Source organism: Bubalus bubalis, chromosome 16, assembly GCF_019923935.1.
Source record: "Bubalus bubalis isolate 160015118507 breed Murrah chromosome 16, NDDB_SH_1, whole genome shotgun sequence".
Taxonomy (NCBI): domain Eukaryota; kingdom Metazoa; phylum Chordata; class Mammalia; order Artiodactyla; family Bovidae; genus Bubalus; species Bubalus bubalis.
The window spans coordinates 26,857,636-26,877,025 of record NC_059172.1 but is presented as its reverse complement, the minus strand read 5'-3'; the positions used below and the strand labels follow the sequence as shown (position 1 = coordinate 26,877,025).

Genomic DNA, 19,390 nt, shown 5'->3' with positions numbered 1-19,390 from the left:
TATTTCTCTAATATCAAAACCAAATATGAAATAAGAAAATATTAGGAATACAGCAAAATAACTCCTTTCACCAAAACATGAAATAACTTAGGGATATATTTAACAAAAGACATTTAAATATACCTGTACATTGAACTTAAAAAAAAAAGCTGATTGAGATAAATATGACCTAAATAGAAAAGAAAAATCACACTTATAAGTTTATATTATTAAGATAGTAATTTTCTCCAGAATGATCTATGTGTTCAATGCAGTCCCAATAAGTATCAGTTACTATTCAAGCAAGCATGATTAGAGAAATTGATAAGCTAATTCTAAATTGTATATGGAAAGGGTGCAGAGCAAAGAAAACAATTCTGAAATAAAGAAAAAAGATGGAAGACTTACAGTATTTGATTAGAAGAACTTTAAATTAAAAATTACTATATACTAGCATAGATCAAAGGAACAGAATAGAGTCTAGAAATAGACCCAAACATATTTGCTCAATTAATTTTAAATTAAAGTGCCAAGATAACTGAATAGGGAAAAAGATTATCTTTCAACAGTGTTAGAATAACTGGATATCCATACTCCAAAAAAAATCAACCTTGACCCTTAATGCATGCTATCATTAAAATTAACTCAAAATACAAACACAGGCAAATGCTGAAGTTATAAAATCTCTAGAAGAAAACGATGGAGAATATTTTTTACAATCTTGGCATAGGCAAACATTTCTTCAACAGAAAGCAAAACCCACAAACTATAAAGGAAAAAACAGAAATACAGAACCTACCCCAAATTTAAAATTTTTGCTCTTAAAAAAAATACCATTAAAAATTAAATGGAGGAAATATTTACAATACATGTTACAGGACTTAAAGGAATATAAAAAGAACTCTTACAACTTACTATTAAGACACACAAAATGGGCAAAAGTTTAAACACCAAACAAAAAGAAACTCCACAAGAGACAAAGAAATAGTCAACAGTGTCTGGATTGAAATCTGCCCTGCCAAAATGCATATATTAAAGCTCTAATCCTCAGTATACTGGTTTTTGTTTTGTTTTAATTGGAGTGTAGGTGATTGACAATGTTGTTCAGTTTCAGGTGTACGGCTAAGTGATTCAGCTAGACATGTACCTACATTGTTTTTAAGATTCTTTTCTCATATAGGTTATCACAGAATTTGAGTATAGTTCTCTGTGTGATACAGCAGGCCCTTGTTATGTGTAGTAGCATGTGTATGTTAATTCTAAGAGGCTGATTTACTATCCTACTCCCCCAAGGTTTTACCTTTGGTAACCATAACTTTGTTCTCAAAACCTTAAGTCTGTTTCTGTTTAGTAATAAGTTCATTTGTATCTTTAAAAAAAATTTTTGATTCAACATATTAAAATATGTAAATCTCTAGCTCCAAGCATGTTGTTTCAAACAGCATTATTTTATCCTTTTTTTGTGACTGAGTAATATTCCATTGTAAACATACCACATCTTCTTTATCCATTCATCTGTCAATCGACATTTAGGTTGCTCCCACATCTTGGCTATTGTAAATAGTGCTGCAATGAACACTGGGGTACATGTATCATTTCAAATTATGATTTTATTCAGACATGTGCCCAGGAGTGGGATTGTTGTATCATATAGTAGTTCTATTACTAGTTGTTTTTTTAAGGAACCTCCCATACTGTTCTCCATAGTGGTTGTACCAATGTACAGTCCTACCCACAGTGTAGGAGGATTCTCTTTTCTCCACACCCTCTTCAGTATTTATTATTTGTAGACCTTTTGATGATGGCCACTGTGACTGGTGTGAGGTGATATCTCATTTGTAGTTTGGATTTGCATTTTTCTGATAATTAGTGATGTTAAGCATCTTTCCCTGTGCTTTTTCACAATCTGTGTATCCTTTGGGGAGAAATGTTGCTGGCACAGGTGATTCTCAGGTCTGTGCCCCACCTACCTGGGGCCATCTATGTATCTTCTTTCAGTCTGTATGTGTCCCTAGATCTGAAGCAGATCTCTTATAGATAGCATTTATAAGGGTCTTACTTTTGTATCAATTCAGCCTGTCTTTTGGTTGGAGCATTTAATCCATTTACATGTAAGGTAATTATCAATATGTATTAATATGTTCTTATTGCCATTTTGTTAATTGTTTTAGATTAGTTTTTGTAGGTCTTTTTTCTTTCCTTCCTCTTTTGTTCTCTTGTGATCTGATGACTAACTTTAGTGTTGTTTAGATTCCTTTTTCTTTTTTGTATATCTCTTGTAAATTTTCAGTTTTTTATTCCCATGAGATTTTGATACAGCAGTCTATACACATACAAGATTGTTTTATGTTGTTGGTCTTTTAATTTCAAAATGCGTTTCCAATATCCTCCATTTGTACTGTCCTCACAATTGCTGGTTATGATATCATATTTGTGTGTGGATGATTTCCTATCTTTACTGCAGTTTGCCTTTACTGGTGAGCTTTCCCATTCATAATTTTGTTTCTAGTTGTTGCCTTTTATTTTTCACCTAGAGAAGTTCCTTTAGCATTTGTTGTAAAGCTGGTTTGGTGGTGCTGACTTCTCTTAAATTTTGCTTGTCTGTAAAACTTCTGATCTCTCCATCAAATCTGAATGACAGCCTTGCTGGGTAGAGTATTCTTGGTTGTAGGTTTTTCCCTTTCATCAATGTAAATATACCATGGCATTCCCTTCTGGCCTGTAGAGTTTCTGCTGAAAAATCAGCTGACAACCTTATGAGGATTCCCTTGTTGCTTTTCCCTTGTTTCTTCTAGTATTTTCACTTTGGCTTTAATTTATGTCAGTTTGATTAACAGGTGTCTTGGCATGTTCCTCCTTGGTATAAGCTGCCTGGGACTCTCTGTGCTTCCTGGATTTGAGTGGCTGTTTCCTTCCCATGTTAGGGAAGTTTTCAGCTATTATCTTTTCAAATATTTTCTCAAGCCCTTTCTCTCTTCTCCTTCTGGGACCCTTATGATGCAAATATTCATGCTTTTAATGTTGGCCCAGTGGTCTCTGAGACTGTCCTTCCTTTCATTCTTTTTTCCTTTGCTCTGTTCCACAGGAGTGATTTCCAACACTCCATCTTCCAGCTCACTAAATTCATTTTTCCACCTCAATTATTGTGCTACTGATTTCTTCTCTTGTATTTTTCCTTCTAGTTATTCTATTTTTCATCTCTGTTCTTTAATCTTCTTGCTCTTTGTTAAATATCTTTTTGTATCTTCTTAATCTGTGCCTCCATTCTTTTTCCAAATTCTGGGATCATCTTTACTATCATTACACTAAATTCTTTTTCAGGTAGGTTGCCTAAATCCATCTAGATATCTTACGGGTTTTTATCTTGGTCCTTCATCTGGAACGTATTTCTCTGCTGTCTCCTTTTTGTTTAACTTTCTGTGTTTGTAGTCTCCTTTCTGCTGGCTGCAGGATTTTAGCTCCTCTTACTTCTGGTGCCTGCCCACTGGTGAGAAGAGTTGGGTGTGTCTCTGGTGAGCAAAGCCATGTCAAACAGTGTGTTTAGAGGGAGCTGTGAGCTCAGTACAGCTTTAGACAACCTGTCTGCTGATGGGTAGCAATGTGTTCCTATCCTGCTGGCTGTCTGGCCTGAGGCATTCCAGCACTGGAGCCTGTAGGTTGTTGGACAGGGCCAAGTCTTGATGTCAAAATGGTGACCTCTGTGAGAGCTCATGCCAATCAATACTCTCTCGGGCCACTGCCTCCAGTGTCCTTGCCTCCAGCTCAGTGATCCACGGCCAACCCTCACCTCCCCAGGAGACTCTCCAAGACTCACAGGTAGGTCTAGCCCAACCTCTTCTGCTTTGTGTTGGATCCCAGTGTATGTGAGCCCTCTAAGAGTGGAGCTCTTGCACTCAAGCCTGCTGGTCTTCAAAGTCAAGTGCTCTGGGGAGGTTCCACCTCCTGATGCCAGATCCTCAGCCTCAGGAGCCTAAGATGGGGCTTAGAACTTTCACTCTTGCAAGACAACCTCTGCAATATAATTATTTTGCAGTTTGTGGGTCTCCCACTCGTGATGTCACTAAAGCATCTCTCTTATTGTCTCTTTTGGCTTCTTCTATGTCTTTGAATGTAAAATATCTTTTTTGGTAGTTTCCAGTCTTCTTTGTCAATGGTTGTTCAGCAGTTTGTTGTGCTTTTGGTGTTTTCATGAGAGTTCAGTTAAGTTCAGTCGCTCAGTTGTGTCCGACTCTTTGCGACCCCATGAATAGCAGCACGCCAGGCCTCCCTGTCCATCACCAACTCCCGGAGTTCACTCAAACTCATGTCCATCGAGTCAGTGATGCCATCCAGCCATCTCATCCTCTGTCCTCCCCTTCTCCTCCTGCCCCCAATCCCTCCCAGCACCAGAGTCTTTTCCAATGAGTCAACTCTTCGCATGAGGTGGCCAAAGTACTGGAGTTTCAGCTTTATCATCAGTCCTTCCAAAGAAATCCCAGGGCTGATCTCCTTCAGAATGGACTGGATGGATCTCCTTGCAGTCCAAGGGACTCTCAAGAGTCTTCTCCAACACCACAGTCCAAAAGCATCAATTCTTCAGCGCTCAGCTTTCTTCGCAGTCCAACTCTCACATCCATACATGACCACTGGGAAAACCATAGCCTTGACTAGACGGACCTTTGTTGGCAAAGTAATGTCTCTGCTTTTCAATATGCTATCTAGGTTGGTCATCACTTTTCTTCCAAGGAGTAAGCGTCTTTTAATTTCATGGCTGCAGTCACCATCTGCAGTGATTTTGGAGCCCAGAAAAATAAAGTCTGACACTGTTTCCACTGTTGCCCCATCTATTTCCCATGAAGTGATGGGACCAGAGGCCATGATCTTCATTTTCTGAATGTTGAGTTTTCACTCTCCTCTTTCACCTTCATCAAGAGGCTTCAGCCCCTAGCCATCTCCTGTATCAACAGAGGAGCATATTAGGCTGCGGAACACAGGGCAGTGATGCTGACCTTCTGTGCAGGTTACTCTCCATTTTGCCTTCTACAAACCAGTTGCTGTGCTCTCCTCCTAGGCTTTGAATGTCCCTCTCCATCCAGTCTGATCCCCCGCCAGTGAAGGCTCTCCCCAGCGTATGGGACTCTTTCCTCATTCATAGTTCCCTCCCTGGGGCGCAAGCCTGTCCTGATTCCTTTCCTTTTCTTTTTCCTTTGTCCTACCTGGTCATGTGGAGGTTTTCTTGTCCTTTTGGATGTCTGAGGTCTTCTGCTGGCATTCACTAGATGTTCTGTGTAAATCATTCCACTTACTGATATGTTAATGTTTTTGTGAGAGTAGGTGAGCTCCCCTACTACTCCTCCACAATCTTGACCCCCCTGGCCTGATGTTGTATTTTGAGATAGGACTTTTAAGTCACTCAATCTGTGCTATTTTGTTATTACAGCCCCAGTAGACTAGTAGAATAAACTTATGAAAAGATGCTAAATATCATTAGATCTCAGGAAAATGGAAATTAAAACAATGACATACTGCTGTTACTTAGCCAGTCATGTCTGACTCTCTGTGATCCTATGGAGCCCGCCAGGCTCCTCTGCCCATGGAATTTTCCAGGTAAGAACACTGAAGCAGAGTGCCATTTCTTACTCCAGGGGATCTTCCCGACCCAGGGACTGAACCTGCATTTCCTGCACTTGCAGACAGATTCTTTACTAGTGCCCCCTGGGAAGCCCAATGACATACTACACGTAACAGAATGATTTAAAATGAGAAAGACTGAGAATCTGGCAAGGATATGGTATACTTGGAACTGTCAGATATTAGAGGCAGGAATATAAAATGGCAGAAGCACTTTATACGAAATTGCCAATTTTTTTTTTTAAACCTAAAAACCTACCATACAACCCAGCAATTCAGTTCCTAGGCATATACCCAGGAGAAATGAAAGCAAGTATCAACAAAAAGACTTGTACGTAAGTGGTCACAGAATTTAACTCATATCTCCAAACTGGAAACAACCTAATTATCCATCAACTAGTGAATGGATCCATAATTTGTGATACTGAGCAATAAAAAGGAACAATCTTAATATAAGAAATATTAGCAATTTTTAAAAACAAAAGTAGCCTGGGACTACCCTGGTGGTACAGTGGATAAGAATCTCCCTGCCAATGCAGGGGACACAGGTTTGATCCCTAATCCGGGAGGATTCCACTTGCAGAGAAGTAACTAAGCCCATGTGCCACAACTACTGAGCCTGAGCTCTAGGGCCCATGAGCCACAACCACTGAGCCCGCTCGCCCTAAAGCCCATGCTCTGCAAAAAGAGAAGCCGTCGCAATGAGAAGCCCACGCACTGCAGCAGACAGTAGCCCCTGCTTGCCACAACTAGAGAAAGCTCGTGCACAGCAACAAAGACAGAACACAACCAAAAATAAAAATATATTTTTTAAAAAGTAGCCTGATGCTAAGGAATATACATTTAGTGATTCTATCTGAAATTCTAGAAAAGGCAAATCTTATCTATAGGAACAGAAAGCAGACCGATGGCTTCCTTGGAGCTGGGGTTAGGTCGGGGGTAGGAAGCAGGGGTTAAATGCAAAGGAGCTCAAGGGAGCTTTTTGGAGTGAAGAAAGAGTTCTCTCTTTTGACTACGGTGCAGGTTTTACAGGTACATATCTTGTCACACCTCATCAAACTTAAAATAGGTGTATTTTATTGTATGTAAATTATAGCTCAATGAAGTTGATTTTAAAACATCAGACAGGCTCTCTGCAGCATTTAAACTACAGAAGAGGGAATGGAATGTCTTTAGTTAGCAAAAGGATACCAGAACAGGCACTCAGAGAGAAGTACCGAGAGGGAATAGCCAGCCACTAAGTGGCTTCAGATTTTCTGGCACTCCAGTTCTATACCACACAGAGCACAACAATAAATCTTTCTTTTTTTTTTTAAAGATGGTGCCTTGAGAGAACCTTTGTTTCTTCCAACTAAAGGAAACTAACAAACCTGAATTTCTATTTTGATTCCTTCAATAGTACCTGGCACATAATAAAAGTGTTGAAGGCATGAATGAGAACTGATGACAGTTATCAATCATATGCTTGTTGGCGTGAATTAATTTTTTACATTAAAAAGCAGTTCTTTGGTTTAAAAAAAAACTTTAAAAATAAATTTACTTTTAATTTTCAATGAAGGCAAATACCCTTTTACAAAATATGTGGTAACACACAGTAAAAAACAATCTAAAAAATAAATTAGTATGGCAACACAAATATCAGAGTACCAGATGAGATAAGCCCTTTATTTGAAAAAAGCTTTACAATAAAAGAAACCAGTCACAATAAAAGAAACCAGCTTTGCTAATGGATACATAAATTCTTTTTGTCTGATTTTTTGATAGAACACAGTGAAAATGACTTAGAGAAAATAACGCCACAGATATAGCTAAAATGTGAATGAGGCTGGAGGCAGCAGAGGACCACACACCATGAAATGTAAACAGAGGGGAAAAAGCTAGATGCCAGACAGGAAGAGAAGAGCCAGAAGAGCAGTCTTTACAAATAGAGGTAAATGTGACCAAGACTGAAATAAGAAATCTGAGAGTTCTTAAAGGAAAAAAAACACGAGTATCCTAATTATTCCTTAGCATGCATAAGAATTCTACAGAATAAGTAAATTTAATTTTTATTTCTCAAGGTTCATTTTTAAACTCTTTTCAACCTTATGGAATCTTGCTTTTGCTAATTAGTGATTTATGTCAGGGCAAGCCACTTCCGTCCAAAAGAAAGAAATTTTTTTCTCAAATAATTGGATTAGATCTACCACCACTAATTAAAACAGGGAATGTATCATCTCTACATTCTTAGACAAACAACAACTATGTTTGACTGGCATGGTAAAATGAGCTTAATGGAGTCAGAAGATAAGAGGAGCTTTTAGAGGAGAGAATATACTTATACAATACACACAAAACTGTTTTATAATTATACACTTCAAGAAAGTATCACTCAAGGCTTAGTAGTGGTCATACAGGCTTATTTTGATTTGGGCATTTATTCACAAAGAACTCTCTTATTGTATTATGGGATGTAGCAAACTTTAAAAAATAATTTACTTAAGTAAAGAACAAATATATTTATGGTTATAACACACACATGTCTAGCCAATTCCTTCTTACAATATTTGGATGAAGAAAGCTATGTAATCTTCAACTTACTGGGGAAGTATTTACTAGGTACTTCTTACTAATACCACTAGGCATTACATTCAACAATGGCTAGGAACCAAAAATAATGTAAAACTTTTGGTTTACAATTTCAACATCTAACTGCATTCATGAACCTGGACATTAATAATAAAAGCAGTACCACTCCAAATATGCAAAAACTCACAACAGGAAACAAAGTGACAAGATAAATATTTTTTAAATTTCTAACTTGTGATCCAATACAAGAATGTATTCAAATTCAAAGGCAGATGATACATTTATTCATTCAATAATTTATCACCTCCAAAATGCTATGTATATGTTTGCGTGGTCCTCTCTCCATTTGACCCACCCTGCCCTTCCCCACTGTGTGCACAAGTCTGCTCTCTCTGTATTAGACAGCCAGTGGGAATTTGCTGTGTGACACCAGGAGCTCAACCCAGTGCTCCGTGACAACCCAGGGGGTGGGGTGGGGGAGGAAACAGGAGGGAGGTTCACGACGGAGGTGACATATGTATACCTGTGGCTGATTCATGTTGATGTATGGCAAAAAAAGCATTATGTCAGAGCTTATAATAGATAAAAAGTAATACAAAAATAACTCCTTAGTTACAAAACAGAGACTCACAGACAGAGAATGAACTTATGGTCCCCGGAGGGGAAGAATGGGGGGAAGGGACGTTAGGAAGTTTGGGATGCACATGTACACACTGCTACATTTTAAATGGATAACCAACAAGGACCTACTGTATAGGGAACAGGGAACTCTGCTCATGTTATGTGGCAGACTGGACATGAGGGGAATTTGGGGGAGAATGGATACATAAATATGTATGGTTGAGTCCCTTCACTGTTCACCAGAAACTACCACAACATTGTTAATCGGCTATACCCCAAAACAAAACAGAAAGTTAAAAAGAGGGGGAACCACCTAAAAAATAACTCCTATCCTGAAGAGTCTTAAAATTATATGAGAAGTGAAGACATATGCATAATACAAGGCAGCCACAAAATATATACATAACACATGGCAGTATATGATAAAGTGATGTCAATTAAACAAGGATTCAGAGAAGAAAAGAATTTCCAGCATGTGATCAGAGAATACTTCATGTAGGAAATACTTTGAGTTGGATAACAAAAGGAGGTGAGTGAAAATCGCTCAGTCATTTCCAACTGTTTGTGACCTCATGGACCATGCTTCTCTGTCCATGGAATTCTCCAGGCAAGAATACTAGAGTGGGTTGCCACTTCCTTCTACAGGGGAACTTCCCGACCCAGGGATTGAACACGGGTCTCCTGCACTGCAGGCAGATTCTTTACCATCTGAGCCACCAAAGGTAGGGGGGGGAAATGTGATGAGATCCCACATTGAGGAGATAATTATTTAAAAAAAAAAAAAGTGAGAAATAGAACAGAAATGTTCTCAAAAGTTCTTGTGAACACATATTCCTAGGGGCTTGGAGCACAATCCAAAGCCCAATATTTCTTTGAATTCTACTGTGTATTTTAAAAATACTATAAAATTTATGTTCTATACTATTAAATATCTGTGCTTGCTTTAGCATAAAAATAACATTTTTATTCTCAATATTTTCCAGCAAAACTAATACACCAAGAAGATGGGCCATGCTTATCCTGAATGTGCTCCCCAAAGATGCCAGTCAGAGGCTGATAGTGTGGAAGAAAGAATAGCACAGGCGAAGGAGACATGGTTCAGAGAGCAGAAGGTATTTAACCAGCCAGGCCAGAACAGTTCAAATGTTATTCAGAGGAGAGGAGGGAATGACAAAAGATGTATTTTTGAACTGAGGAATGACATTTGGCTTTTTGGCAAGATTTCTCTGGCAAGGATACAGAGGATGAAGTCAAATCTTGGGTGGCTTTTAAGCATCAAGATACTGATTTATCTGCTGGATAACTGAACAAAGAGGCACAAATCCCTGCCCTTATGGGGCTTACATTCCAGTATGGGAAATAAACAATGAAGTGAAGTGAAAGTCTCTTAGTCATATCCAAATCTGAGACACCATGGACTGTAGCCCACAGGATCCTCTGTCCATGGAATATTCAGGCAAGAATACTGGAGTGGGTAGCCGTTCCCTTTTCCAGGGGATATTCCTGACCCAGGGATCCAACATAAGAGAATTCCAATCACGTTTTGGTGACTGAGAAGTTACACTAAGATCAGAAATCAAGGAGTCAGGACGATGGTTCTGTCAGAGGAGAATGGATAAAAATGGGTTGTTTTAGATTTGCAGGCCCAGAGGTGCCTACCTACTGAAGAGATGAAAATCCAAGGCTCTAGGAGGTCAGGTCTAGAGATAGTAGACTTCATGACTACCTGCAACCACATCCAGATGGACGCCACATGAGGGAAAAGGGAGAGAGCAGACAGCAAAGGACAAAAGATCTGACAGACGTCCCTGGTGGGGAGAGGTTGGGGTGGGGCAGAGAGGGGGCAGAAACTAGGTCAGAAAAGGAAGAATCTAAGAGAAAACGAGAAACACATAGGTAATCACTAGGAGTAACAGGATGAAGACTACAGATGAGAGTATGTGTGTGCCCTTTTTTCTCCTTACCTGTTCATTCTTCTTCTGAACCCATTCCTTGTGCTTCTCTTCAGCAATTATCTTTCTCTTTTCACGGTCTTCCACTTCTTTCTTTTTTTCTAGCTGTTGATTTAATTCCTATAGATTTTATTCAAACAAAAGGCAACATTTAATAGAAGTATTCAACCTTGCATATTAAAAATAAAAGTCTGAGGTTAACCGAATTAAACAAGAATATAGTTTCCTTTATAGAAATACGCCATTAGTGACAATAACTTACTTAAGTAACTAGTTTATGATGAAAGGAAAGCACTGGTAAAAAGTATAAGTCATTTTTTAGAAATGCAAATAATTGCTTGGCAGCAAAACACTAGTTTCTTAGACTAAACTTCAGCTAAATTACCCTCATTGAAATCAACTTTCCCACACATAAATTTTGGCATCACTGTATGCTACTGGCAGAAGCTCAAGAGAATTGCAACTTTTTTACAGTTATAAAAAGCTTCTAGATTCTTGATGAAGATAAAGGATAGGAATTAAATAATCCCTAAATTAAACTTTTAATTCAGAGTTATGCCAAAGAAGAAATGTAAAGAAGCCATTCAATTTTTTAAAGGGAGTAAAAAAAAAAAAAAGGATCCAGATTTTCGTTCACTGATTTTATAGCTGTTGGAGTGTAAAACAAAACCACATTCATATCCTAGATTATTTAACTGCCTTGCTGTCACTCGAATCTACACGTTTGGGCATTTCCTCGGGAGAAAGAATGTGGGAAGTATGGCCAAATAAAACTACAAGCTGAATGCCACCACTCTGTCACTCACCAGTTAGATTACTGCATTAGTGGAGAATGCTGTTCAAACTAGACTCCTAGGACTCTACCACCATAATTACCGGTTATTTTTCTTCTCTCTCCTTAGATACCAGCAATCAGATACTTTTACATGTCTTCCACTGGACCTCGCTCCCCATTCCCATGCCTCCCTTTCCCAAGGACCTACCTACCTCAGCAATGGGTGGCAGTGGGAAGGACAATTTTTCAATTGTCAGATAATTCCAGTGTGTTAAATGAAATGAAGATAAAACTTGACACCAAGAACATATCTTACGCCTTTTAGAACAACTGGTCTCAGGATACCTGTCTTCCATGATCTCTCATCCCCAAATCCTTCAGCATAGGTAACAACTGTTCTCACTCATTCAGTCTTCCAACTTTTCAACACTGTACTCCCCTACCCCCCAAGTAAAATATCCATCTTGCTTTTTAAAGGATTCTCCATTACCTCTGAAGCTGCTATCCCTTGATTATTCACTTATTTTTTTAATGGAGCACCTACTATAAAGATAGCAGGGATGAAATTCCAGAAGTCTCTGACCTAATCTGATTCTGTATACACAAAAGAATTAAGTGCTGTGTTGTGAGGTACTGTGTAGAATAAGAGCTCAGAAAAGGAAAAGGAAGATGAGAGGAGAGAGTAAGGTCCAAAGTAGTAAAAGAAAAAAAAAAAAAAGGCACCATGAGAGGAACAATGAGGAAACAGCTTGACTACAAGGGGGAGGAGTGAAGACTAGAAAATCAGAGTGTGGTATTAATACTAACTAGACAGGAAAAGGTCTTTTGAGACAGGCAGAGTAAAGTAAACACTGTGGAGTAGGAATACTTGGCAAAGGGAATGATTCAGAACTCTCAATGGTAAAGGCTGAAAACTGCATTTGAAGGGATCAGAACTATTCTGAGGGAGACAGACGAGGAGGTTGCCACAGTATATGAGTTGGAAGGAGATATTTATGAGTCTGGACTTGGGTCAGGAAATAAGGGAGGGATCTACTTCTATGTATATGTATACACATATATAGAAGTATATCCCATCCCATATATGTATACATATACATGGAAGTATATCCCTCCCTTATTTCCTGACCCAAGTCCAGACTCATATATGTATATACATATACATAGAAGTATATATACATATGTATATACATATACATATATGTATATGTATGACAGGCCAGATATAGATTTGACAACCACATTTTCCAAAAAAGTCTTAAATTTTATCGTCAAGAAAAGTAATGATTTAAATATACAACTAAAAATAGGATTGATTACTTTTATGAACCTTTTCAGATTCTTCATATAATTAAGCTTAAAAGTAAGGAAACAAAAATCAGACTTTGTATTCTGATTTTACGGTTCAAAAATTCTAATGTTGATATAAGAGTTAAAGATGAAGGAAGGGTCAAAAGTCTCTAGAAAATGCTGCCGTTGACCCAATCAGTCTCTAATCTCAGGGTGTCTGTACAAAATTTGCCACCTCAGAATACACATCACATTCTGAGAAACAACCCTCCTTCCAAGGCTGGCCCCTCTCAGAACTTCCCACCCTAAATGCCTCCATCTGTTTACCACCAAAGCAAGTTTCTACCAGACACTGCTGGAGCCTTCTCTCATAAGGCCCTGTGTCGTCTTCTGGTACACCACTGAATTTCAACAGAATTATACATCTTCCCACAGAGTAAACACTTGATTACTGGAAACCCAAATCCAAAGAGGATCCTAAACATGGATTTTTTATTTCAATAACTTTTGCCGACTAAGGTAACAATCAGAAAAACTGAGTTTCTGAGTCTCACCAACTCTATATCCTGCTCTTTTCCTTCATTAAGCACAGATGAATAAAAAGGGCAAAAGCAAGATGGTGGGGAAAAAAACAAACCTGGATTACTCACAAATTAGATAACTTTTATAGTTTAGAATAGACTGTACTAAAATGTTAAAGCAAATGTCAAAAACAAAAATTATCCAAAGGCCATAAAGAATTTAGGTCAGTCTGCTAAAGAATTGTTTTTAAATAATAAAAATTTAAGTAAAACTTATATGCCTTACAAAAACAACATACTAGTTTTTCACAATACTAATGTTAAATATTTACTATTTTTATTACTTCAACAGTTACAAATATAAAAAAACTGTAAACATAATTTTGATGTGTTAACTCAATCTTACAGGGACATGTGAAACAAATCAAAATGTTGCTAAAATCAAATTATGAAAGGTGATGAACTTTTTAATGATTTAACTACCTTTAAATTTTAAGATTTCAAGGAAGAATATATGAAAGCCAGTGTACACTTAAAATTAAATACTGAGTCTGACCCATTTATTTCTAAAATGCACCTTGGTATTGTGGAAAAAACACTTATTAAGTTGGAAGTCAAAAGAACCAGGATCCAGTCCCAGCTTTGTCACTAACTGAAACATTGGCAAAGCTACTCTCTGGCCTTCATCTTTTATTAGGGATCTGAGATGAATTGTTCCTTGTGGTTAAAAATCTGAGATTTTAATGATATGATTTATAAATAAATCAGAGAATACAGTAAATAAGAACAGAAAAGTAAGGAAAGCATGACTTAGAAAATTAAAACAAAAGAAAAGGCATGAAAAAAAATGTGAATACCACAATATCTCAAAGTAAGTTTATACCAAAGTGAGTAATTTATCTGTATGTTATGATGTCTCTGGGATGACTGATACAGTTAAGACTCATGCTAACATATTTTAACTGCTTCAGAATTAAGTAATGATGTAGCCATAAGAAACGTCCAGCTACTAAATATATGAAAAGGCTTTAATCTTTTAACCAATTATACTCTGCTACATGCTTATTCACTGAGGTAGGAACTTTTTTTACTCATTATTCTAAACTGTTCTCATATCTTCAGCAGTTATTATCATCTCCTTTAACACATAACAAACAACTAACTTTTACAAAGTGATTTCTATATATTAGGCCATATCCCGCTGTTCACTTAGTTCCCAAAACACTATGAAGTAAATGTCACTCTCCCCTTTCACTGATAATCCAGCAGAGAAAGGCTAAAGAGCCAAGATCTTAGTTTTGAATCCAGGATGTACGACTCAAGAATTTATGCTTTTAACCACTCTAATATTGTCTAACATCTGTCTAACATCTCTTATAGATGAAGAGACTGAGGCTCAGAGAAGTTAACTTTTCCAAGATCACAGATTTAGAACAGCAAGACTAGAATTTCAGCCTAGTTCCATGTTACTCCAAAGCTCAGAGTTTCTTATAATTTCTGTAATTTAATTACATTAATTTATGGTGTGCTGACTTAAAATGGCTTGAAGTGACCCTCCTTTTCTTAGGATAACAAGTAACTTCTAGTGAGGCTGGAGATAAAGCTAAATAACATAAACTGAGCTCCACAATACCACTGATTCACTAGATCAGTGTTTTGCAAAACTGAGATTCTACAATCAATGCATGGGTTATGACTAGCTTTAAAAAAAATTAGAGTATTTCCAAGTTCTCCACAAAATTAAGCTATTTCAGATATATACATAAGTGTGTATATATGTATGCATTTGTGTGCAATGAAGAAAAGCAGATTTCTCAGTGTGAACAAATATTTTGAAAGGTACAAAATTAAATAATTCCACTAGTCATGTATGGATGTGAGAGTTGAACCATAAAGAAGGCTGAGTGCCGAAGAACTGATGCTTTTGAACTGTGGTGCTGGAGAAGACTTTTGAGAGTCCCTTAGACAACAAGGAGATCAAATCAGTCAATTCCAAAGGAAATCAAGTCCTAAATATTCACTGGAAGGACTGATGCTGAAGCTGAAACTCCAATACTTTGGCCACCTGATGCGAAGAGCCAATTCATTGGAAAAGACCCTTATGCTGGGAAAAACTGAGGGCAAGAGAGAAGGGGGTAACAGAGGATGAGACGGTTGGATGGTATCACTGACTCAATGGACATGAGCTTGAGCAAACTCAGGGAGAGTGAGGACAGAAGAAGCCTGGCGTGCTGCAGTTCATGGGGTCACAAAGAGTAGGACTTAGCAACTGAACAACAACAAACTCAACAATGGAATTAGTAACGTTAAAACTTAAGATTGAAGTAAGAAATTAAGCGTCTGGGGCCTTAACAACAGATGAATTCTGAAAATAAATGAAAAAGCATTAAGAAGGCTATGACTGAAGAGAGTGGCCAAGATGGTGGAGTAGAAAGGCCCTGGGCTCACCTTTTCTCATGAGTACGCTCAAAACCACAACTCTCTACAGAACAACTGTAGATGAAAAAGGCTGGAACCTAAAGACACAAAGAAGGAACCATAATAAGACAGGTAGGAGGTACAGACTCATATTACCCCCAAGGATGGGCAACCCACAAAGTAGAGAATAAGTATACTGCAGAGGCTCTCGCACAGGAATGAGAGTTCTGAGCCCCATGTAAGCCTTACAGTCCAGCACTGGGAAGACAAGTGCCGAGAGCATTTGGCTTTCAAGGTCAGTGGGCTTACTTGCAGGAGCCCCACAGAACTGGGGGAAAAGAGATTTCATTTTTAAAGGGCACATACAAAATATCATGTACAATGGAAACAGGGCAAAAGCAGTAATCTGAAATTAGCTTGGGCCAGACCTACCTACTGGTCTCGGAGAGTCCTCTAGGCAGGCATGAGGTGACTGTGACTCACCCTAGGGACACGGACACTGGTGTCAGGCATAGCTGGGGCATTCAGCTGCATGAGCTGATGGCGGCTGCATCTTGGCTCACTATCACCAAGACCTGGACCCACCCAACAGTTTGTAGGATGCCTTAGGCCAAACAAGTAACTGAACAGAGACACAGCCTCACCCACCAACAAGCTGCTTAAAGACTTCCTGAGCTCACAGTCACCACCAGACAAGGCCCTAAACACAGATTTCCTCACCAGGGTGCCAAGAGCTGGGTCTGGGCCCTTTGCACTGGGAAGCTAACATGAGCCTCTCGACCACCCCACACACCAGGAGGGCAGACACCAGAAGCAAAAAACTATAATACCACAGCTTGCACACTGAGTCCAGCAACAGCAGGTGAGACCCTACCCTGGGACCAGCTGGGCACTGGCCCTGCCCACTAGCAGGCCAACAACCTTTGGGACACCCCAGCCCCATATCCAACTGTGTCAGGAACCAGCCTCCAACACCAATCATCCTAAATGAGCTCTGGGATCCCTGGGCCCTGAAACCAGGCTCTAGGACGCAGCTCTGCCTGCAGTGGTCCTGTACTAACCCTAGGATCTGGCTTCACCTGCCAATAGGTGGGCAAGAGCCCCAGAGTCTTGAGGATACTAACTCTAGCCAAGAGTGAGCCAGCACTACCCCAGACGCCCTAGGGCTCTGCAGCAGCTGCCTCATGCCCAGCTGACACTAACGAGTAGCCAGCAGCATTCACACAAGGCAGTGCCTGGCAACCAACTAGACTAGCAGCCAACCAAGCCTACCAGACCACTCACAGCCAGCCTGCCACAACAGAAGGGCCTATGCAGGTTTATGGCTTAGGTAACAAAAGGAGAGGGCACTGCTGGAACAGGAAAGACATCCCCTACAGAAAGTAGTGACTCCAAAGTCCAGAAAGGAAACAAAGCTGCCACATACACAAAAATACAAATACCAATATAGACAATATAGACTCCTGAGACACCACAGGAGTATGTTCCAGATGAAGGAAAAAGATAAAACCCCAAAAGAAGAACTAAGTGAAGAGGAGACCAGCAATCTACCTGAGAAAAAGTTCACAGTAGGATCATAAAGATGAGGGAAAGAATTGGAAAGAAAATGGATGCACAGAGAGAAAGAGAAGTCAGAATTTTTTAACAGAGAAAATATAAAGAACAGCTGAACAGAGGTGAATACAATAATTGAAATAAAAAATACACTAGAAGAAATCAACAGTACACTAAATGATATGGAAAAATGAATTGGTGAGCTGGAAGACTGAGTAGTGAAAATTGCTGCCACTAAACGGACATCTGGGACAACATCAAGCATACAAATACTCATATTATAGGGATCAACGGAGGATAAGATAGAGAGGGCCAGAGAAAATATTTGAAGACGTAATAGCTGAAAACTTCCCTAACCTCAGAAAGAAAAATGTCACGCAAGCCCAGAAACTCCAGAGTTCTCCCATACAGGATAAACCTAGAGGAACACACCAAAACACATTGTAACCAAAATGTCAAATATTAAAGATAGAATATTAAAAGTAGCAAATAACATACAAAGGAACTCCTATAAGGCCATCAGCTGAGTTTTCAGCAGAAACTCTGCAGGCCAGAAGTGAGTGTCATGATATATTTAAAGTAATGAAAGGCGAAAACCTACAACCAAGAATGCTATACCCAGCAAAGCTCTCATTCAGATTAGATGGCAAAATCAAAAGCTCTCCAGTCAAGCAAAAGTTAAGAGAATTCAGCACTACCAAACCAGTATTACAACAAATGTTAAAGAAACGTCTCCGGGCAAAAAAGAAAAGGTCACTACTAGAATCAAGAAAATTAAAAAACGAAAAGCCTCATTGGAAAAGACAAACATACAGTAAAGATAAGAATCCATTCACAAAGTTCGTAGTGAGGTTACAAGACAGGAGTAATAAAGTCATCTGTATCCACAATAAGCAGTTAAGGGAAACAAAAAACAATTAGATGTAAAATATTATGTCAACAGCAGTAATCATGAGGGAAGAGTACAAATGCAGAGTTTTTTAAAATGCATTTGCAATTAAGAATTCAGTAACTTAAAAAAGACTGCTATATAAAAACTTCATGGTAACTGCAAACCAAAAATGCATAATAGATATATATGCAAGAAATAAGATGGAATTCAAACAAAACACTAAAACAGTCATCAAATCACAAGGGGGAAAAAGACCCACAAAAACAAAAACAATTAACAAAATGGCAATAAAAACATATATATCAATAGTTACCTTAAATGTAAGTGGATAAAATGCTTCAACCAAAAGACACACAGTGGCTCAATGGATACAAAAACAAGAAGCATACATATGATAAGACATATGACTACATAAGACTCATTTCAGAATCAGAGATGCACACAGTGAAAGTGAGGGAATGAAAAAACGTATTCCACGCAAATGGAAATCAAAAGAGAGCCAGAGCAGCACTACTCACATCAGACAAAACAGGCTTTAAAATTAAAGAGACAAAGAAGGATACTACATTATAATCAAGGGATCAATCCCAGAAGTAAGATATAACAATGGAAAATACATATGCACCCAAAATAGGTGCACCTTAACATAAGGCAACTGTTAACAGCTATAAAAGGAGAAATCACCAGTAACACAATAACAGTGGGGACTTTGAAACTCCACCTATATCACTGGACAGATCATCCAGACAGAAAATCAGTAAGGAAACACAGACCATTAAAGATATATTAGACCAGACAGCCTTAATTGATATTTATAAAACATCCCTATGAGAGCATCAGACTATACACTCTTCTCAAGGGCACATGGAATATTCTCCAGGGTAGATCACATGCTAGTCCAAAAAGCAAACCTCAGTTAATTTAAGAAAACTGAAATCATATCAAGCATTTTTTCTAGCCACAACACTAAGAGATTAGAAATCAACTATAAGAAAGAAACTGTAAAAAAACACAAATATGTGAAGCATAACAACATGTTACTAAACAACTAAATGAATCACTGAATAAATAAAAGAGGAAATTGGGAAAAAAAAAAACCTACAGACAAACAAAAACAAAAACATGATGATCCAAAACCTTTGAAGCTTTCTACCATAACAAAAGCAGTTGTAAGAGGAAAGTTCATAGCAATACAACTGTACCTCAGGAA

General features: G+C 38.4%; 1 protein-coding gene across 1 annotated transcript in view; it reads right to left on the bottom strand.

Annotated features, from left to right (window-relative positions):
- CCDC34 (coiled-coil domain containing 34) overlaps nt 1–19,390 on the bottom strand; it is a 45,144-nt gene that overhangs the window by 8,238 nt on the left and 17,516 nt on the right. The window contains exon 3 of the mRNA XM_025266335.3: nt 10,743–10,850. Within this exon, the coding sequence (XP_025122120.1) occupies nt 10,743–10,850 (108 nt within the window). The remainder of the gene's footprint in view (nt 1–10,742; nt 10,851–19,390) is intronic.